The sequence below is a fragment of the Bombina bombina genome, chromosome 1 (assembly GCF_027579735.1).
Source record: "Bombina bombina isolate aBomBom1 chromosome 1, aBomBom1.pri, whole genome shotgun sequence".
Classification (NCBI taxonomy): domain Eukaryota; kingdom Metazoa; phylum Chordata; class Amphibia; order Anura; family Bombinatoridae; genus Bombina; species Bombina bombina.
The window spans coordinates 440,148,974-440,172,938 of NC_069499.1; the positions used below are offsets into that span (position 1 = coordinate 440,148,974).

Consider the following 23,965-nt stretch of genomic DNA (forward strand, 5'->3'; position numbering starts at 1 on the left):
GAACAAAGTGTGAAATAAGATTGAAAACAGCATTTCCTAATTGAGTATTAATATCAGCTTTACCTACTATGAATTTGATTTTGTAGGACATTTTATTTAACAAATTATCTGGCTATTATATCATGTTCTACTAACTTTGATCTTGTGTTAGTTATTTAATTGCAGTAAAATACCTGTTGCTGGATAAATAGTGGTCTTTTTCCTTCTTTTTGTGGGTATATATATTATATTTATATTTTATATATATATATATATATATATATATATATATATATATATATATACATACATAGATATACACACACACACACGAGTATTTATGTATTTAACGACATATAAACACATAAATACATATGTATACATATATAGACATATATAGAAGTGCATTGGAGCCCTTTGCATTTAAGTAGATGAAAACATGTAAGTTGAGAACTTGAGAATATACGATCGGGTTTGCGCACGAGTAGGGTGTTAGAGTTTTTCTCACTTTTTTTCTCTTCATTGACTTCTATGGGGGAATATGTTAACGCGATTGCTATATCCATCGTGTTAGCGCTTGTGCAAAAAACAGATTACTTTCAACTTGGAATACCAGCGCAACCCAATGCGTGCCAAAAGCTTACTTCAATAGGATTGAGCTTGCATTCTATTGGCTGATTGGAACAGCCAATAGGATTGAAGCTCAATCCTATTGGCTGATTGCATCAGCCAATAGGATTTTTTCACCTTTAATTCTGATTGGCTGATAGAATTCTATCAGCCAATCGGAATTCAAGGGACGCCATCTTGGATGACGTCATTTAAAGGAACCTTCATTCGGGAAGAAGACTTTGATGGAAGAGAATGCTCCGCGCCGGATGTCTTGAAGATGGAGCCGCTCCGCGCCGGATGGATGAAGATAGAAGACAACTTCTGCCGGCTTGGATGAAGACTTCTCCCGGCTTTGTTGAGGATTTCTTGCAGCTTGGATGAAGACTTCTCTCGGCTTCGTTGAGGATGGATGTCAGGTCTTCAAAACTGTAAGTGGATCTTCAGGGGTTAGTGTTAGGTTTTTTTAAAGGTTTATTGGGTGGGTTTTATTTTTAGATTAGGGTTTGGGCTTTTGAAAAAGAGCTAAATGCCCTTTTAAGGGCAATGCCCACCCAAATGCCCTTTTCAGGGCAATGGGGAGCTTAGGTTTTTTTAGTTAGGCTTTTATTTGGGGGGTAGGTTGTGTGGGTGGTGGGTTTTACTGTTGGGGGGTTGTTTGTATTTTTTTTTACAGGTAAAAGAGCTGATTTCTTTGGGGCAATGCCGCACAAAAGGCCCTTTTAAGGGCTATTAGCAGTTTAGTTTAGTCTAGGGTTTTTTTTTATTTTGGGGGGCTTTTTTATTTTGATAGGGCTATTAGATTAGGTGTAATTAGTTTAAATATCTGATAATTTCTTTTTTTATTTTGTGTAATTTAGTGTTTGTTTTTGTAATTTAGGTAATTGCATTTAATTTAGGTAATTTATTTAATTGTAGTGTAAGGTTAGGTGTTAGTGTAAGACAGGTTAGGTTTTATTTTACAGGTAAATTTGTATTTATTTTAGCTAGGTAGTTAGTAAATAGTTAATAACTATTTAGTTACTATTCTACCTAGTTAAAATAAATACAAACTTGCCTGTAAAATAAAAATAAACCCTAAGCTAGCTACAATGTAACTATTAGTTCTATTGTAGCTAGCTTAGGGTTTATTTTATAGGTAAGTATTTAGTTTTAAATAGGAAATATTTAGTTATTAATAGTAGGTTTTATTTCAATTTATTTTAATTATATTTAAGTTAGGGGGTGTTAGGGTTAGACTTAGGTTTAGGGGTTAATAAATTTAGTATAGTGGCGGCGACATTGGGGATGGTAAATTAGGGGTTAATAAATGTAGATAGGTGGTGGCGATGTTAAGGGCAGCAGATTAGGGGTTAACAATATTTAACTAGTGTTTACGATGCGAGAGTGTGGCGGTTAAGGGGTTAATATGTTTATTATAGTGGTGGCGATGTCGGGAGCTGCAGATTAGGGGTTAATAATTTTATTTTAGTGTTTGCGATGCGGGAGAGCCTCGGTTTAGGGGTTAATAGGTAGTTTATGGGTGTTAGTGTACTTTTTAGCACAGCTTTGTAGCGTAAAACTCATAACTACTGACTTTAGATTGCGTTACGAATCTTGCGGTATAGGCTGAACCGCTCACTTTTTGGCCTCCCAGAAAAAGCTTGTAATATCGGCACTATGGAAGTCCCATTGAAAAAAGACTACGCAAATTGCGTAAGTTAATTTGCCTTACAGCCAAAGAAGTGTGTGGTACAGCTTTTTTTACAAGACTCGTAATAGCAGCGGTGGTGAAAAAGAAGCGTTATAACCATAATGCTGCTTTTTCACTCATAACGCAAAACTCGTAATCTAGCCGATTGTTATTGTATTATCCATGTCTTGGCTGTTTGGCATAAAAAAATAACTTCTTTTTTTTTAACATAGCCTGGGCAATGAATTAATTTAGCTTTTTATATCTTGAATATCAGCATTAAGATTTGATGTTATTATTTAGTATACTTTTCTGTGTTTCGCTGTTGAAGTTTTTCAGCATATCTCATATTTTTATGTTGATCTGAATGGCAGAAAAAGAGTGTTGTTTAATAATATGATATAAATTAATCACATAAGCAGAATTATTACCCATCCACTGATTCGCAGTGCTTATATGTATACATACATACCTATGAATTTGTCCATTCCTGTGTAGATAATCTAAACCTTCCAACACTTCTTTAAGTATGGTTGCTATTATTATTTCATCTAAGACTCCATTCTTGTGCTCTCCTTTGCTGACCACATGCTTTATTATGTCTAACATGGAACCTGAAATGTAAATAAATGTTAACAATAGATCTATGTTTAACAAGCAATTACAAATAATCTGAATATATATATATATATATATATATATATATATATATATATATATATATATATATATATATAATATCAAATATTTTCCTTGGCTCTCACACAGTTTCTAACCAGTTTGGCATTGACATTTAAGTGAGTGTACAAACATAGATATCCTATCAATTAGTAAACTAGGAATGTATGCTCTCAGAGGTCATAATGTTTCTAAGATATGATTTCTAAATCTTAAGATAATGACACACAATGTATTAATTAACCAAAAATGAATGGCCCTATGCACAGAGTATATGATACAGGTACCATAACTTAATGGGCTCTACCAAATTTACAGTTAACATTTATCAGATTTATCTATACTGTTTACACACACAAAAAAGCAGATCACAAGAATGTACTAACATTTGGCATTACATTACACAGTATAAATAGGTTATAAAGAGCCCTATAACTGATTCACTATTTGTGTATCAAGCTAAATGTAATTAATAATATATCTATGTTGCAGTATGGGCAGAACATTTACTATTATAAGTACAGGTGGCCCTCGTTTTACAACGGTTCAATTTACACCGTCTCAGAATAACAACCTTTTTTTTCCAGTCATGTGACTCCTATTGAGAAGCAGTGCATTTATTAAAATAGCCAGTAGGTGGAGCTGTCCGCTTGTGTTGCAGCAAAGCCAAGCAAGCTGAAATTAATCAGTTTAACCAGACCTGAGCTATCGAGCAGATTTCAAAGGAACAAGATCTTCCTGTCTATAAATCAGTCCAGAATGGAATGCATAGAAATAACTGTTTGCAGAAAAATGCAAGTGAAGTCTGTGTTGTGTGATTATTTTATTAGGTTTATAATGCTGTTTAGCATTTAAAGTCTTCATTTCAAAGCTTTAAAAATAATGTATTAGGTGTTACTTATGACAATTTTGAGAGGGGCCTGGAACCTATCTCCCTCACTTCCCATTGACTTACATTATAAACTGGGTTTCAATTTACAACGGTTTCGATTTACAACCATTCCTTCTGGAACCTAACCCCGGCGTAAACTGAGGGCTACCTGTTCATTAAACACCTGTAACTTTTGTGCAAATACATAATTTATGCTTAACTAATAAATTAATTTCTTTCTTGGTGGTGAGATTCCACAAAATCCTTTACTCTTGGGAAGTTCATCTCCAAGCCACCAGGAGAAGGCAAATACACCATACACGAGAGCTTTAAATATCCCTCCTACTTCCCTCTACCTCCCAGTAGTACTTTAACCAAGGATAGGAAAGAAGTAGTAAGAAAGATAGCAGGGTAAAGAGGTGCAAACCAGGACTTCTGTCACCCAAAAAACAATCCATTAAATTTTTTTGGGCTCATGGACTCTCACCACCAAGAAATAAATTAATTTAACAGGTAATCATGAATTATGTTACCTTTCTATGGTGATAAGTGTCCAAAAAAACCTTTACTCAATAAAGGAATCCACTGAAAATTGATGGGACAAAAAAAAGGTAGAGGCAGGCACCTATTTATCAGGTACAACTGCCTAAATGACCTTCCTTCCAAAAGTAGCCTCTGCTGAGGTAAAATGATAACATTTGGTAAAAGTATGCAATGAGGACCAAGTTGCAGCCTGGCAAATCTGTTCCACAGAGGCCTTATTCTTGAAAGCCCAGGAAGTAGAAACGGAACGCCTAGAACAGGCTATAATTCTTATAGGCGGCTGCTGACACAACTTCTAAGTAAGCTCTGTGAATCAAACTCATTATCCAAGAAGCTAAAGAAACATAAGTAGCCTTCTTGCCCTTGCGTCTATCTGAAAACAAGACAAACAAACTGGAGGACTGCAAAAATCTGTGGTAGCCTGTAAATAAAACTTTAACGCCCTGACTACATCCAAATGAGGCAGTAATCTTTCCTTAAGGAAGAAACCAAAATCTCCTTATTAATATTCTCAGAAGAAAATACCTTAGGAAGAAAACTAGACAAAGTATGCAACACAACTTTTTCCTGAAGAAAAAACAAATATGAAGGTTCACATAAAAGAGCTGAGGAAATGGCTAACAAAAACAGAACTTTCGAAGACAACAATTTTGTTTAAAACGAGTACGTAGGTTCAAAAGGAGGTGACTGTAAAATTCTAAGAACCAAATTTAGACTCCATGGTGGAGAGATAGGTCCAATTACAGGTCTGATTCAAACAAGAGCCTGACCAAACGCCTGCATATACGGTAGACAAGCCAATTTTGTGTGTAACAAAACAGAAAGAGTTCCGCTCTTTCTGTTTTGTTACACAGAAAATTGGCTTGACCATTAAGAGTACTAGTTGATAAACTCTTATCCTGAATGCCATGAATAATCCCAGTTTTACCACCAAGAAAAATACAGCTTCCATACTAAATTCTTCTGGTGACAGGCTTATGTGCCTGAATCAAAGTCTCTAGCATCGAATCAGAAAAACCCCTCTGAGAAAGAAATAAGCAGTCAATCTCCAAACAGTTAAACTGAGAGAATGGAGATTTTGATAGAACAGACCTTAACAAAGTAGATCCGAATGCTGTGGAAGTCTCCACGGAGGAGAGCTGGACATTTGAACTAGAGCGGCAAACCACGTCTTGCAAGGTCAATTAGGAGCTAACAGAATTGCTGAAGTGTGTTCCTGTTTAATTCATGCAACCACAGTCTGTAAAAGGACAATTGGAGGAAACAGATAAACTAGATGATAAGACCAAGGGGCCATCAAAGCGTCTATCAGCTCCGCCCGAGGATCCTTCAATCTCGAACCATCTCTTGGAAGCTTGTGGTTTAGGCAGGACACATTAAGTCTATTTCTGGAAGACCCCAACGACATACCATCTGATTGAAGATCACCTGATTGAGAGATAATTCCCTTGAGTGAAATGTCTGAGTACTCAGATAATCTGCTTCCAAGTTGTCGACACTTGCGATGTCAATCGCTGAGATGGTGCATTAATGAATCTCTGCCAAACTAGAGATTCAAGACACCTCCTTCATTGCCAGCGAACTGCGGGTACCCCCTGATGGTAGGCAACCCCTGTGATATTGCCTGACTGAAAACTAATGAAGAAGACTGACCTGAGGAGTGGCTACGCCCAGAGAGCCCTAAAAATCGCATAAAGCTCCAAGACATTTATAGGTAGCTTTGCTTAGTGAAGCGACCAAACACTCTGAGCACGACAAGCACCCCAGACTGCTAACCAGCCCAACAGACTTTTATCTGTGATTATTTCCCATGCTGGACGAAGAAACTCCATTGCTCTAGATATCGGAATGGGAGATGTCAACCACGAACAGAGACCCCCTGACTGGATTATCTGAGAAAGACTGGAATGATCCCCATTCCACAGACTCAGCATACAAAGTTGGAGAGGAAATAAATTAAATTTTGCAAGTAGTATGGCACAACCTCCATGTGCTGAGCGATAGTAGGATGAGAAAGGACCTGCAGATTCCGACAGTTTAAGTTTGTGTTGAACTGTTAAGAACAGCCTCATAGCTACTGAGTCTATGACTACTCATAAAAAGGACACACTTGTTCAAGGAGTGAGATGACCTTCCATCCATGACTGCGAAGAAACCAAAGAGGTTTCTTCATATGAGCAGTTGCTAAAGGTAAAGATGGAGCCTGAACTAATATATTGTCCAGTTATGGCACAAAATATATCCCCTGGGCCCTGACCACTGAGAGAAGAGCCTTTATGAAGATCCTATGAGTGATCAGTAGGACCAAAGGGAAGAACTATCAATGTATAGTGTTTATTAAGAAATTGAAAATGAAGGAACTGATAATGTTTCTTGTGAATAGGTATGTGAAGATAAGCATCCTTCAAGCCTACTGTTTCCATGAATAGACCTCAAAGTACTAGTAGCAAAATGGATCTCCTGATCTCAATCTTAAAGGAAGGGACTCTCAACAACTTGTTTAGAGTTTTTAGATCTAGGATGCGCCTGAACTTGCCCTTCTTATTTGTAACAATGAACAGATTGTAATAAAACTGTTCCCTTGATCTGCCATCAGGTCTGGGACAATGACTCCCATATCCTCCAGATCCAGTACACATTGAAGAAAAACATAATTTATGCTTACCTGATAAATTCCTTTCTTCTGTAGTGTGATCAGTCCACGGGTCATCATTACTTGTGGGATATTAACTGCTCCCCTACAGGAAGTGCAAGAGGATTCACCCAGCAGAGTTGCTATATAGCTCCTCCCCTCTACGTCACCTCCAGTCATTCGACCAAGGACCAACGAGAAAGGAGAAGCCAAGGGTGTAGTGGTGACTGGAGTATAATTTAAAAAATATTTACCTGCCTTAAAAAACAGGGCGGGCCGTGGACTGATCACACTACAGAAGAAAGGAATTTATCAGGTAAGCATAAATTATGTTTTCTTCTGTTAAGTGTGATCAGTCCACGGGTCATCATTACTTGTGGGATACCAATACCAAAGCAAAAGTACACGGATGACGGGAGGGATAGGCAGGCTCTTTATACAGAAGGAACCACTGCCTGAAGAACCTTTCTCCCAAAAATAGCCTCCGAGGAAGCAAAAGTGTCAAATTTGGAAAATTTGGAAAAAGTATGAAGCGAAGACCAAGTTGCAGCCTTGCAAATCTGTTCAACAGAGGCCTCATTCTTAAAGGCCCAAGTGGAAGCCACAGCTCTAGTGGAATGAGCTGTAATTCTTTCAGGAGGCTGCTGTCCAGCAGTCTCATAAGCTAAACGAATTATGCTACGAAGCCAAAAAGAGAGAGAGGTAGCAGAAGCTTTTTGACCTCTCCTCTGACCAGAGTAAACGACAAACAGGGAAGACGTTTGTCGAAAATCTTTAGTTGCCTGTAAATAAAATTTAAGGGCACAAACTACATCCAGATTGTGCAAAAGACGTTCCTTCCTCGAAGAAGGATTTGGGCACAAGGATGGAACAACAATCTCCTGATTGATATTCCTGTTAGTGACTACCTTAGGTAAGAACCCAGGCTTAGTACGCAGAACTACCTTATCCGAGTGAAAAATCAAATAAGGAGAATCACAATGTAAGGCTGATAACTCAGAGACTCTTCGAGCCGAGGAAATAGCCCTTAAAAATAGAACTTTCCAAGATAACAACTTTATATCAATGGAATGAAGGGGTTCAAACGGAACACCCTGTAAAACGTTAAGAACAAGGTTTAAACTCCATGGTGGAGCCACAGCTTTAAACACAGGTTTAATCCTGGCCAAAGCCTGACAAAAAGCCTGAACGACTGGAACTTCTGACAGACGCTTGTGTAACAGAATGGACAGAGCTGAGATCTGTCCCTTTAAGGAACTAGCGGATAACCCCTTTTCTAAACCTTCTTGTAGAAAAGACAATATCCTAGGAATCCTAACCTTACTCCAAGAGTAACCTTTGGATTCGCACCAATATAGGTATTTACGCCATATTTTATGGTAAATCTTTCTGGTAACAGGCTTCCTAGCCTGTATTAAGGTATCAATAACTGACTCAGAAAAACCACGCTTTGATAAGATCAAGCGTTCAATTTCCAAGCAGTCAGCTTCAGAGAAGTTAGATTTTGATGTTTGAAAGGACCCTGAATCAGAAGGTCCTGTTTCAGAGGTAACGACCAAGGTGGACAGAATGACATGTCCACCAGATCTGTATACCAAGTCCTGCGTGGCCATGCAGGCGCTATTAGAATCACTGATGCTTTCTCCTGTTTGATTCTGGCAATCAATCGAGGAAGCATCGGGAAAGGTGGAAACACATGAGCCATCCTGAAGGTCCATGGTGCTGTCAAGGCATCTATCAGGACCGCTCCCGGATCCCTGGATCTGGACCCGTAGCGCGGAAGCTTGGCGTTCTGTCGAGACGCCATGAGATCTATCTCTGGTTTGCCCCAACGTCAAAGTATTTGGGCAAAGACCTCTGGATGAAGTTCCCACTCCCCCGGATGAAAAGTCTGACGACTTAAGAAATCCGCCTCCCAGTTCTCCACTCCCGGGATGTGGATTGCAGACAGGTGGCAAGAGTGAGACTCTGCCCAGCGAATTATCTTCGATACTTCCATCATTGCTAGGGAGCTTCTTGTCCCTCCCTGATGGTTGATATAAGCTACAGTCGTGATGTTGTCCGACTGGAACCTGATGAACCCCCGAGTTGCTAACTGGGGCCAAGCCAGAAGAGCATTGAGGACTGCTCTCAATTCCAGAATGTTTATTGGAAGAAGACTCTCCTCCTGATTCCATAGTCCCTGAGCCTTCAGAGAATTCCAGACAGCGCCCCAACCTAGTAGGCTGGCGTCTGTTGTTACAATTGACCAGTCTGGCCTGCTGAATGGCATTCCCCTGGACAGATGTGGCCGATAAAGCCACCATAGAAGAGAATTTCTGGTCTCTTGAATGGAATGAAGGACACGGCATGCACTTTGAAGTTTTGTTAACCTGTCCTCTGTCAGGTAAATCTTCATTTCTACAGAATCTATCAGAGTCCCCAGGAAGGGAACTCTTGTGAGTGGAAAGAGAGAACTTTTCTCTTCGTTCACTTTCCATCCATGCGACCTTAGAAATGCCAGTACTATCTCTGTATGAGATTTGGCAGTTTGAAAGCTTGAAGCTTGTATCAGTATGTCGTCTAAGTACGGAGCTACTGAAATTCCTCGCGGTCTTAGTACCGCCAGAAGAGTGCCCAGAACCTTTGTGAAGATTCTTGGAGCCGTAGCCAGTCCGAATGGAAGAGCTACAAACTGGTAATGCCTGTCTAAAAAGGCAAACCTTAGATACCGGTAATGACTTCTGTGAATCGGTATGTGAAGGTAAGCATCCTTTAAATCCACTGTGGTCAAGTACTGACCCTCTTGGATCATGGGCAAAATTGTTCGAATAGTTTCCATCTTGAACGATGGAACTCTTAGGAATTTGTTTAGGATCTTTAAATCCAAGATTGGCCTGAAGGTTCCCTCTTTTTTGGGAACTACAAACAGATTTGAGTAAAACCCTTGTCCTTGTTCCAACCGCGGAACTGGATGGATCACTCCCATTAATAAAAGATCTTGTACGCAGCGTAGAAACGCTTCCTTCTTTGTTAGGTTTGTTGACAACCTTGACAGATGAAATCTCCCTCTTGGGGGAGAGGATTTGAAGTCCAGAAGGTATCCCTGAGATATGATCTCTAACGCCCAGGGATCCTGAACATCTCTTGCCCAAGCCTGGGCGAAGAGGGAAAGTCTGCCCCCCACTAGATCCGGTCCCGGATCGGGGGCCCTCAATTCATGCTGTCTTAGGGGCAGCAGCAGGTTTTCTGGCCTGTTTGCCCCTGTTCCAGGACTGGTTAGGTTTCCAGCCTTGTCTGTAGCGAGCAACAGCTCCTTCCTGTTTTGGTGCAGAGGAAGTTGATGCTGCTCCTGCTTTGAAATTACGAAAGGAACGAAAATTGGACTGTCTAGCCTTGGCTTTGGCCTTGTCCTGAGGCAGGGCATGACCTTTACCTCCTGTAATGTCATCAATAATCTCTTTCAAGCCGGGCCCGAATAAGGTCTGCCCTTTGAAAGGAATATTAAGCAATTTAGATTTAGACGTAACATCAGCTGACCAGGATTTTAGCCACAGAGCTCTGCGTGCCTGAATGGCGAATCCTGAATTTTTAGCCGCAAGTTTAGTTAAATGTACTACGGCATCTGAAATAAATGAATTAGCTAACTTAAGGAATTTAAGTTTGTGTGTGATGTCATCTAGTGTGGATGATTGAAGTGTCTCTTCCAGAGACTCAAACCAAAATGCTGCTGCAGCCGTGACAGGCGCAATACATGCAAGAGGTTGCAATATAAACCCTTGTTGAACAAACATTTTCTTAAGGTAACCCTCTAATTTTTTATCCATTGGATCTGAAAAAGCACAGCTATCCTCCACTGGGATAGTGGTACGCTTAGCTAAAGTAGAAACTGCTCCCTCCACCTTAGGGACCATTTGCCATAAGTCCCGTGTGGCGGCGTCTATTGGAAACATTTTTCTGAATATAGGAGGGGGTGAGAAAGGCACACCGGGTCTATCCCACTCCTTAGTAACAATGTCAGTAAGTCTCTTAGGTATAGGAAAAACGTCAGTACTCGTCGGTACCGCAAAATATTTATCCAACCTACACATTTTTTCTGGGATTGCAACTGTGTTACAATCATTCAGAGCCGCTAATACCTCCCCTAGTAACACACGGAGGTTCTCAAGCTTAAATTTAAAATTTGAAATGTCTGAGTCCAGTTTATTTGGATCAGAACCGTCACCCACAGAATGAAGCTCTCCGTCTTCATGTTCTGCAAACTGTGACGCAGTATCAGACATGGCCCTTGCATTATCAGCGCACTCTGTTCTCATCCCAGAGTGATCACGTTTACCTCTTAGTTCTGGTAGTTTAGCCAAAACTTCAGTCATAACAGTAGCCATATCTTGTAATGTGATTTGTAAAGGCCGCCCAGATGCACTCGGCGCTACAATATCACGCACCTCCTGAGCGGGAGATGCAGGTACTGACACGTGAGGCGAGTTAGTCGGCATAACTCTCCCCTCGTTGTTTGGTGAAATATGTTCAATTTGTACAGATTGACTATTTTTTAAAGTAGCATCAATACATATAGCACAGATATCTTCCTCTGAATCAGACATGTTTAACACACTAGCAAATAAACAGCAACTTGGAAATACTTTTCAAAGTAATTTACAAATAATATGAAAACGAACTGTGCCTTTAAGAAGCACAGAAAAAAATTATAACAGATAAAAGAATTAAGTTATAGCATCAATCTTTGTCAGAATATACAGTTTTAGCAAAGGATTGTTCCCCTCAGCAAATGATAACTAACCCAGGCAGCAGAAAAAAAAATACACAAATAAACGTTTTTTATATCACAGTCAATACAATCAGCACAGCTCTGCTGTATGATTACTTCCCTCAAAAAAGACTCTTGAGATCCCTGAACTCTGTAGAGATGAACCGGATCATGCAGGAAGAAAATGAACCTCTGACTGAGTTTTTCTGATGCATAGTGAAAGCACCAAAATGGCCCCTCCCCCACACACATAACAGTGAGAGAGATCAGTGAACTGCTCTAATTTAAATCAAAACTATTGCCAAGTGGAAAAAAAGTGCCCAAAACATTTTTTCACCCAGTACCTCAGAGAAAAAAACGTTTTTACATGCCAGCAAAAAAACATTTTACCTCAATAATTAATTGTCATTTAAAACCTATTGCAAGTCCCTGCAAAATAGGTTAAGACTATGTATACAGTTTAAAAGCCAGAGAAGTACCATTTCCCAGAAAACTGAAGTGTAAAATATACATACATGACAGCCTGATATCAGCTACATCTACTGCATTTAAGGCTGAGTTTACATTATAACGGTATGGCAGGATTTTCTCATCAATTCCATGTCAGAAAATAAAAACTGCTACATACCTCTTTGCAGATTAATCTGCCTGCTGTCCCCTGATCTGAAGTTTACCTCACTCCTCAGATGGCCGAGAAACAGCAATATGATCTTAACTACTCCGGCTAAAATCATAGAAAAACTCAGGTAGATTCTTCTTCAAATTCTACCAGAGAAGGAATAACACACTCCGGTGCTATTATAAAATAACAAACTTTTGATTGAAGATATAAAAACTAAATATATCACCATAGTCCTCTCACACATCCTATCTAGTCGTTGGGTGCAAGAGAATGACTGGGGGTGACGTAGAGGGGAGGAGCTATATAGCAACTCTGCTGGGTGAATCCTCTTGCACTTCCTGTAGGGGAGCAGTTAATATCCCACAAGTAATGATGACCCGTGGACTGATCACACTTAACAGAAGAAAGCTGCTCTATTGTCAGGTATCTTTGAAATGTAAGACAGAATGAATATATCTTGAGGGGACGGCAACCAAAATCCTATTATTTACCCTTGGGCCTAGTCTTCTTATGCTGGGGCAAAAATGCTCTCTTGCCACCTGTCCCAGTGTAAATGATAAAATCCAATCAAGGTCCAAATTATTTCTTCCTAGAGTCTTCAAGACCTCCTTGAGTGGAGAACATAAATTCTCAAGTTTAAATGGAAAAATAGTATCCTCTGATTTTTTGTCTGATCCTGAGGAAAGTTCATCTGAGGATAACTGCCCCTCAAAAGGAGAAGATTATTCATCAGAATCAGAAACCTGGGCCTGTGTAGAAATAGAATCAGTCTTAGGTAGATCACTCCTGGATGACAAACCTGATGTCAGGTCTGTACCTTTAATCAGACTCCTCCTACACAGTCTTTAAAGTTCATGCGCACCTGTAAGCAGGTGCTTAGTATTTTGTTAGCAACTTCACACATAGTTGTTCCTTATCTGAGCTCCTAGCTATACTTTGGGAGAAACTTTGTGCCCAATCTAAAAAACTATTGATAGACAACGATACATTCTGTGTTTACTGCGAACATTGCTCTTTGTACAGCACTGTCACGCAATGTGATACAAACAAACTGAGGCGCAGCAGCTGTCCGGACACAACCGGATCTTTCTGCCTCAAAACCTCTCTAACTGGATTTTACCCAGAGACCCACGATACAAGAACTGCTGCAACTTAGCACTATTCAAAGCTTCATCCGCTTACCCAAACACAACGACTATATCGCCAGCTACCGAGACCGGATCGTAAACCACACCCACCTCTGTGACTTAACAGAGACCTCTTCTGTGAATACAGCTAACGGCTGGGGCTATCAACAACGGCTTAACCGATAGTAAAGTACTCTCATCTCGGCAGTATAACTTCAACACCACAAGCTGGCATAACATCATTTCAAGGTAAAACCTTAAGTTTGATAAGTCCAAGAGTTGGATCTTCCCAAGATAACTTAGTGACTGTTTATTGCAATAAGTCTTGTACTTTAAAATATAACGCAGAAGTTAGTAACAACAGTGACCTCCAGTACAGACCACTGAATTATTGCTAGATTCATCAACAAGATCTTGATAACTTCTGATCTAGCATATTACAGTATTGCAAATAGCTGTGCTGAATAATACAACCTTGCAAGTGTTACTTTATTAATTCACAAAGATAAAGAGTTACCATTTCCTCCATACTGGTAAAAAATATCTCTGTGATACAATTTACAAATTATAATATAATAAATATTCAGTATTAATATAATTCTGCAACTGAGATCCCTAATAAGCAAATCTCATATAGAGATCAAGTGGTACATATAATCATTGTGATTGAAAATTAGGCAAGCTTTAACATAATACTAAGCCCTAAAATATAGATCCAGCGGAATTACCCCAATTTGTCTACAACTTCTCATAGAAGGTAGACCAATTGGCACAGGGTCTGAGAGAGCTCCAGGTCGAAAACCAGACCCTGCGTGCTGTAATAAAAGAGACTATGGCACAAAAAGGGCCAATCCCAGAGATAACCCCTGAACCTCAAGTATCCTTGCCAGAACCATTTTCTGGGAATAGAAAGAACTATCGGCAGTTTAAAAACGCATTCAATTTGCTTTTTACCTTGAAACCGATAACTTATAACTCGGACAAAATCAGAGTTCTTACTATTGTATCCTATCTCAGGGGTGATCCCCGTGTGTGGGCAGACACTTGTTACGAGAACAATGATCCTAACCTTTCTACGTTGCAAAGCTTCTATACCAGCATGGATGAATTATACCTGGACACTGATGTCCAACTCTCTGCAGAAGCTAAAATGAGAGCCCTCAGACAAGGCTGCAGAGCTGTAGAGGAGTACATTACAACCAGTTCCGCTTGGGGCTTTCCGATCAAATCAAGGACGAGCTAGCAAGGGTAGACATGCCCAACACCCTAGAATCAATGATGAAACTTGTCATACAAATAGATAGAAGGTTGAGAGAGAGAAAACTGGAATGCACCTACTCAGACTCACCATCCAGAGCAAGTACCTCTTATACTCAACATACACCAGTTCAGAGATCTTCTGAGGAACCCATGGATCTGGGAATCATAAGAGGTCTTATTTCCGCACAAGAAAGAACACGTAGAAGAAACTTACAATTGTGCATGTATTGTGCCAATCCATCTCATAGTGTGAAAGGCTGTCCCCTTCTGAACAAGTCGAAAAGAAGTAAGTCACATATTTTTACCGTACATCCAAATATCAGTTGTAAACCAACTTACTGTTGTATTCCTTTGTTCCTACAGTGGCAGCAGCAGACTCTCAACACTAAAGCTATAGTTGACTCCGGAGCCAGTGGCTGTTATATTGATTTAAATTTAGTTAAGAATAATAAAATTCCACATGTGTGTAAGCAGAAACCTGTCTCTGTTCATGTTATTGATGGCACACCAATTAAAACTGGCCTATTACACATCAAACTGTACCTCTTACTGTACAAACTGACATACTGAACATCGAACCCTTGATATAATTCCTTCCCCTCTCTTTCCAGTGGTTTTAGGTTTATCTTGGTTACAGCTTCACCAACCCACCATACATTGGAAAAATCTACAGGTAAATTTAGATTCCTCATTCTTCCAGAAAGCTTGCTACCCACACCACCAGTCTATTTTACAGTGCTCAGAAAACTTAAACGACTTACCTACAGTTTATTACAAGTATTCGGATGTCTTCAGTAAAAAACAAGCAGAGACCTTAACACCACACAGACAGTATTACTGTCCCATAGAACTACAACCAGGAGCAGAGATACCTTTCAGAAATGTATATCCTCTAAGCCAGTGTTTTTCAACCAGTGTGCCGTGGCACACTAGTGTTCCGTGAGAGATCCTCAGGTGTGCCACTGCAGACTGACAACAGTGTGACATATTTTTTAAACTTTGCTTGTTTTTTACTCCCAGTGCAGGGGTAGTTTGTAGGAGGCATGGCATAACAGCACAATACATACAGTATGTGTGTGTTTGTGTGTATGTGTATATATATATGCTGTATTAGGCTACAATGTGTGATTTTATTTAAACTTTGGGATGGTGGTGTGCCACAGGATTTTTTAATGTAAAAAAGTGTGCCACGGCAAAAAAAAGGTTAAAAATCACTGCTCTAAGCCCACCCGAACTTGATCACCTAAAGGAATATATCGACGAGAACTTAAAGAAGGGCTTCATAAGGCCTTCAACTTCACCCGCCGGAGCTGGAATTTTCTTTGTCCGCAACAAGGATAAGTCACTCAGGCCAATAATTGATTACCGCAAATTAAATAAAAAGACCATAAAAAATCGCTACCCACTCCCCCTCATTCCTGAGTTGATTGAGAGAGTTCATCAAGCAAAAATTTTCACCAAGCTTGACCTTCGCGGAGCCTAAAACTTGGTCAGTATTAGGAAGGGTGATGAGTGGTTGACGGCTTTCAGAACAAGGTACGGATATTTCGAATATCTGGTCATGCCGTTTGGGCTCTGTAATGCCGCTGTTACATTCTAACACTTCGTCAACGATATCTTTAGAGATCTATTGGATACCTGCATGGTAATATATCTTGATGATATACTCATATACTCAAACAGCCTTCAGGATCATGTTCAACACGTACGACTGGTACTAGAGAGACTCAGGAAACACCAACTTTACGCAAAATTTGAAAAATGCATATTTCATACTACGGAATTGTCTTTTCTGGGTTATCATATTAGCCCAGATGGAATCAAAATGGAAGACTCAAAGGTCAAAGCAGTAAAGGAATGGCGTCAACCTAGGAATAAAAAGGAATTCACCAGATTTAATTTTACCATTACTGACAGATCGGCAAAGTTAAACGGCTCTTTCACGAAAAGATACAGAAAATAAAACCTCACCAGAGGTAAAACCAATAATTCCTTTGGAACGTTTTATAGGTATTACAACAACCTTATCATGTTCCCTAAAGAAGTTCAAATTTGACCAAAAACTCATCACAGAATATAATCTCCAGAAAAACCATAGCGGTCTATACTACCATGAAGAGAAATTGTACATACCTCCTTCACTACAACCAGATATCCTATACAATAATCATGATACACCTACTGCAGGCCATCAGGGGATCACACGGACATTGGAAAAAATCTCCAGAGATTACTGGTGGCCACACATGAAGAAAACTGTGACTGAATACATCCAAAGCTGTGCTGTATGTGCTACATCGAAAAACCAAACATGTCGCCCTTATGGTCACCTCATGCCCATCCAGATTCAACAAAGACCTTGGCAACACGTTGGCTTAGATTTTATTGACGATCTTCTAAAATCCAACAAAAACAATACTATTTTCGTGGTTGTCGACCTTTTCAGTAAGATGGCACATTTTATTCCATTTCAAAAACTCCCTACATCCTCTGAGACAGCAAGACTATTCATTCATCATATAGTAAGATTACACGGTGTTCCTCCAATCCTCACTTCTGACTGTGGGACACAGTTCACCTCTAGGTTCTGGAGACAGCTGTGTGAACTCTTACAGATCAACCACCGTTACAGTACGTCTTTTCACCCACAGACGAATGGACAGACCGAACGAGTCAATCAATGGCTCGAACAATACATTCGCTGTTTTTGTAACCAACATCAGGATAACTGGTCAGACTTACTACCCATGGCCGAATACGCCTACAATGATTCAGTTAATTCCAGCACGAAAATTACCCCGTACTACGCCAATTACGGTTTTCACCCAACATTCTTCTTCAAAAATTTAGTTTCAGAATCTCCACTTGTTGATGAATATACAAACACCTTAAAGGAGACATTTGTTACTGTTCATAGGAACATCAAACAATCACAAGAGTCCCAAAGTCGATACTATAACCTCAGACGTCAATCAACACCCAGTTACACAGTTGGAGATTATGTCTGGCTTTCGACAAAAAATCTTAGGCTACAGATTCCTTCGAAAAAATTAGGGAAGTTGTTTATTGGTCCCTTCCAAATTCTCAAGGTGATAAACCCAAATGCTATGACTCTGGATCTTCCACCTTCCATACGTGTTCATCCAACCTTTCACGTGTCATTGCTAAAACCAGCAAAACAGATGAGAGATACCAATCCTATATTGCCACCCCGTCCAGTTCAAATAGTATCAGATGAATATGAAGTCCAGAGCTTACTAGACTCCAGGATTCATAATGGACGCCTAGAGTACCTGGTACATTGGAAGGGATATTCCAACGAAGAAGATTCTTGGGAACCTTCCACGAATCTTCAAGCTCCCAGGCTCATTTCATTATTCTATAGACGTCACCCAGACCAACCCAGACCTCAAGTGCTGGGACCACTTGTTTCAGTGAGGGGGTGATGTCAGGTCTGTACCTTTAATCAGACTCCTCCTACACAGTCTTTAAAGTTCCTGCGCACCTGTAAGCAGGTGCTTAGTATTTTGTTAGCAACTTCACACATAGTTGTTCCTTATATGAGCTCCTAGCTATACTTTGAGAGAAACTTTGTGCCCAATCTAAAAAACTATTGATAGACAACGATGCATTCTGTGTTTACTGCGAACATCGCTCTTTGCACAGCACTGTCACGCAATGCGATACAAACAAACTGAGGCGCAGCAGCTGTCAGGACACAACCGGATCTTTCTGCCTCAAAACCTCTCTAACTGGATTTTACTCAGAGACCCACGATACAAGAACTGCTGCAACTTAGCACTATTCAAAGCTTCATCCGCTTACCCAAGCACAACGACTATATCGCCAGCTACCGAGACCGGATCGTAAACCACGCCCACCTCTGTGACGTAACAGAGATCTCTTCTGTGAATACAGCTAACGGCTGGGGCTATCAACAACAGCTTAACCGATAGTCAAGTACTCTCATCTAGGCAGTATAACTTCAACACCACAAGCTGGCATAACATCATTTCAAGGTAAAACCTTAAGTTTGATAAGTCCAAGAGGTGGATCTTCCCAAGATAACTTAGTGACTGTTTATTGCAATAAGTCTTGTACTTTAAAATATAACGCAGAAGTTAGTAAAAACAGTGACCTCCGGTACAGACCACTGAATTATTGCTAGATTCATCAACAAGATCTTGATAACTTCTAATCTAGCATATTACAGTATTGCAAATAGCTGTGCTGAATAATACAATCTTGCAAGTGTTACTTTATTGATTCACAAAGATAAAAAGTTACCATTTCCTCCATACTGGTAAAAAATCTCTGTGATACAATCTACAAATTATAACATAATAAATATTCAGTATTAATATAATTCTGCAACTGAGATCCCTAATAAGCAAATCTCATATAGAGATCAAGTGGTACATATAATCATTGTTATTGAAACCCAGGCAAACTTTAACACCTGAAGATGTGGACTTACGTTTGTGTTTACTAGATGGATGGTGGCATACAAGCCATAGTCTCAGAAATTACTTCAAATTATTTCTAAAATCTGGCGTGAAATCAGTAACGCCACCCTGAGTACCAGAGACAGGCAGCAGAAAAGTCTGAGTTGCAGAATTAGGATTAACTGAACGATAGTGAAGAACTGATTTTAAGCAGAGCTGCAAAGTTGTGCTGGCGGGCAAAATGTAACAAATTTGCAAAGTTAACATTTATTTATTGAAATTACTAAATATGTAGAAATATTACCAGGTGGGTTCAAGCCCAGCGGCAGCATTCTGCTCCATCAAACCCCAAAATCTTGTGCACAAATATAGAGTAAGTGATATAAGGTGCACCTCAAGTATTAACTAAGAGATAAAAGTACAGCAAATTAACGGTGTTTGAAGTCACAGACGGTTAAGAAGGGCTATCAGGGTGCCCAAACAATATAAAAGTCACAATAGCCCCTCTTGTAATAAATATGTGTTTAGCCTAAGGGTTCCAAAAATGAGTTGCTAAAGTGTCCTAATAAAAAACTCACTATGCGAAAAACCCCAGCTTATGGTATAAGGTGCAAATTTTCCCCTCAGATTTGCGCATTAATCAGCCATTGCAAGTGGCTGGTTATTGCTACCGCAATCTCGAGGTAGCAATTAGCACTTATAAAATTAACCAGTGATCAGATCTCTGGTTAATTTAAAAAATGTGCCCCAAATGGCTCCAAAATACAGTCTAACATATTTTTTTAAAAATAATGATAGCAGCATCTTTATTTTTTTTATTTTTTTTTTTTTTAATAAATTTTTATTGAAGTTGAAGCAAAGATTGACAAACATTATTCACCCTTAAGACAATATTACATCCAAGAAAGTATTACATTGCCTATAAGCAAATATTAGTGACAAAACAAAATGCGTCTGTAATAAGAAAAATACATATAAAAAATTAACATGGTGCTAGGCAAAAGTTTAGGTGAGATGAAATAGAACTTCGTTTTATATTATATTACTAGCGAATGATCTCCACGACCTAGTAGGAAACACTCATTGACATATGTGAAACAGGGTATCTGCCTGTGGAGAGTTAGCATATGTGTCGGCCACTCTTGGGCCGAAATATATAAGGGGGGAAGGGACTATCAGCGGACGAAAGCCGCTTAAATATATGGGGGGAGGTGGAGGGGCGGAGCCTTCCAGTCAATGCGGTGGAGCTCATACTGCAATCAAGCATGGATTGGTTTCTTCGTCTGTCAAATAGATACCGAAAATAATACTAGGATTATTAGGTTCCTGTTTCGGAGAAGTCAGCTGAACTTCTCCCTACCTATGTAAGGGAAAGGTATATACTGTAGTGCGAAGCGCACATTAGGAGAATATATTGTGTAACTAAACAGTACATAGGCTCAATAAAAGTCATTTATATAGCTCCTGTAGAAACAGATATGTTTAACCCATTGGGGATATCCAGAATATGGGTGAGTATATTTATGCGCCCACTAATAGATCATAAGATGTTAAAGTATAAAATAAACAACTAAGAGAGATCTAAGACTTAAATATGGGAAGTAATGAGCCTCAGCAGTTTGTCTGTAGTATTATATGGAAAGGGCAACATTAGTATGCTTGGGGCAAAGGGGATTTCTGGGTTTCTGGGTGAGCCCCTCTCCTGGGGGAGTGCTACCTATAAGCGATGTGGGAAAAAGGAGTAGGGATATGACCCGCAGGCAGAAAGCACCGGCGGGAAAGGAAGGAGAGAGGCTTAAACTGGTGTAAGTAATATATACTGATAATGTGGACCGAATTATAGAGAAGCTAGGGAAGACAGTCTCACTATCACCAATAATAATAGCAAATAACATATAGAATAAAAATAACCCCAACACTTAAGTAACAATCATAAAAAGCAATAGCTGTGGGGTGGATATAGCTTATATTCCTATAAATATCGCAATCACCACATATCTATTTAACTTAAGAGGGTAATAAATAGGTTGACAGCTAATAAGAGAGCAAAGTAATGAATATTTGATAAATATTAAACATAAAGGGCCGCTTTCAGAATCCTAGGGCTATGGTATAGTGTTGTGTATAGCCTGTGTAGTAGGTTAATAGCACTAATGGGCATAATACCTTTCTTAGTAGCTTAATCAGGAGTTATAGCTGATCGTGTCTAACCTATATATGAATATTATGTCTCCTGCTAAGTTAATACTTTGAAACAGACCACCAATATGAAATATGCAGTGACAACAATAGACTTGACAGTACTGAATAGTTCTGACTGATAGCGTCTAAGTATAACATTTGATATATTAAAACATACCAGCTTGGGGGAGAGCAAACAGAGTGTATGCTTGAACATACTATCCATGGTCTATTTAACATACTGGGCTATTGAATAAGGAAAAATATCACTTATCAAATTTGGAAGAACTATTATCTAATGTTCAACATTAACTTTAAGTATCTCAGTAAAGCCGCTTAAGGTAGTAGGTAATGTTTGGACTATTAGTATACAGCTGAGAAAATTGACAGTGAATCTCCCTACTCCTCAATAACTATGGTATGAGCCAGAGATGCTAAACAAGAGGCAATCTATTGCATTAGCAGTGGTTGGGTATATAGTAAGCGATAAATAGCTTGGGAAAAAGTATATATACCCTGTTGGTGAACCTTACTGTAGTTAGATAGTATCCCAGTTAGCATATAGGTAAAAATCTCTAAGGGATACCATATGTAGAGGCAAACACGAATAAACATTGAGATAAAACATAGGCATAATAAGCTAAAGGTATTAGCTCCATACACATCTATGAAACATATTTTGAATATATAATGTATATGCAACACTATAAACCCCAGAGTCAAGGCGGCTGGAGTAGGAGATTGCAGTTTACTGATTAGGCATTCAAGGCTAATTAGATAGGGGTAGCAATTTCTGCATGTAAATTAGAGCCAAGAAACATAACAGCCTAGGGATCACTAGTTTGTAACAAGCTTAACCGGCAGAATGAACTCTAAACTAACAAAGCTTAAACTGGAAACAAAGATTACATGAGCTGACAATCATAATAAGCCCCATAGCAAAAAGTATTAGTTTACTATGGCGTATGTTCAGGGGTAAAAAGAGATTTAACCAATACCATGCCTAATCTCATGCTGCAAGCTGAAATCTAAAGTCCAGGAGTTGTTATTGGCAGAGCTGAGTTGTAGATCCGAAGAAACAGGCCTGATCTTTGCATAAGAGAAAGGGAGATAAGTCAGTCCTATGCTTTTCTCTGCCGGCATAGTAGGGGTCGCATATGGAGGGTAATACCAGGACTCCGGCACTCGTACACAATGGCTAGTTGTACCTTTCTGATGCAAAGCCAGAGTCCTTCCATCTACTAATGACTCTCCAGAGTCTGAGGGACCCCGCGGTAGCTGCAAAGAGGAGCGGTAGTCTGTAGTGTCAGGATGGGTATCGGTTAGCGATACTGACATGAGCGTGGCTAATGTATCCTGAGTGAGCGGGGGCCCATTAGTGGAGGATCGCTGCAGAGCCAAAACCCCATTCCGCGCAAAGGGTGTAAAATCAGCTGAGTCCAATAGCACGGTCCTCTTCAAGGGGTGGCTCAGACATATCGGCTTGTCCGTAGGAAGCCGAACTGTGAGTCCCAAATGGGGAGGCATAACCGTGGGTAGTAGGCCAGCTTGTGTGCGCAAAGTATCAAGGCGCAATACTGCTTTATCCTCTGGAGCTGCGTGTAAAGTAGGTATGTCCGACATTTGGTCTGGGGTACTGTAGAGAGGGTTCAGTATAGGATCGCCTGGTGGAGTACTTGAGCTTTCCTGTAGCGTGAGTCCGGGTGAGGCGTAGTTTTCTTCACATAGTACCGGGCCAGATCTATTATCCACATGTGTCGGCGACGGAGTCAGGGCAGATAATAGAGCCCTTAGATCCTCTTTCATGCTCTGAAAATGCCGCTCCAGGGATTGTAGGGTATGCTGTTCCCACATTTCTAGAGCTTCCATGCCGGCAGAGTAAGCCAGGTGGAGGCACTTATGTATTCGCTACACGTGGCGTTGTCTAATGTATGGTGTCAGCGATAAATGCACAAAGTGATGTATCTTGAATGTCCATAAATTTAGGCTAAGTAGTGGTCACCTTCTGTTGTAACATAATCAAAGTTTGAGTCCTTTCTATAGAAGTTAAACTATAAAAGCATATCATATAGCCCGGAGCTGCATAAAAGCACGTCCAGTTGCCTCCATGGTTGGCTCCGCCCCCCCCAGCATCTTTATTTTTTAATAAAGTTACTGCACTAGGCAATATTTTGGGGATAAAGTTAGTGGGAGTGGGGTGTTAGAAAAAAACATGGCACTGTGGTCTATGGGAACTGTGAGTTCCCAGTAAAGTATATAAGCATATACATATATATTTATGTGTTAACAAGTGTATATACACATATCAACACATAAATATATATATAAGCATATACATATATATTTACACTTTGCTGCCATCGCTGTGCAACTTACCCCCTTTGCTGTGCTGAAGTTGTCTGACAGCATCAGAACAAGGCTCCCATAGGAGCCTATAGAAGTGTGTTCTTGTGAGAGCAATGCTTCCCAGCAATGTGAATGCGAGGTCGTGTTCGCATTGCTGTAAACTTGTAATACCAGCGAAAGCCCTAAATAAGTCTCATAAACAAACTGATATATATATATATATATATATATATATATATATATATATATATAT

At 39.7% G+C, this 23,965-nt stretch overlaps 1 protein-coding gene across 1 annotated transcript in view; it reads right to left on the reverse strand.

Moving 5' to 3' along the window:
* STK39 (serine/threonine kinase 39) overlaps positions 1-23,965 on the reverse strand; it is a 1,002,247-nt gene that overhangs the window by 798,063 nt on the left and 180,219 nt on the right. The window contains exon 4 of the mRNA XM_053698395.1: positions 2,733-2,874. Coding sequence (XP_053554370.1) covers positions 2,733-2,874 — 142 coding nt within the window. The remainder of the gene's footprint in view (positions 1-2,732; positions 2,875-23,965) is intronic.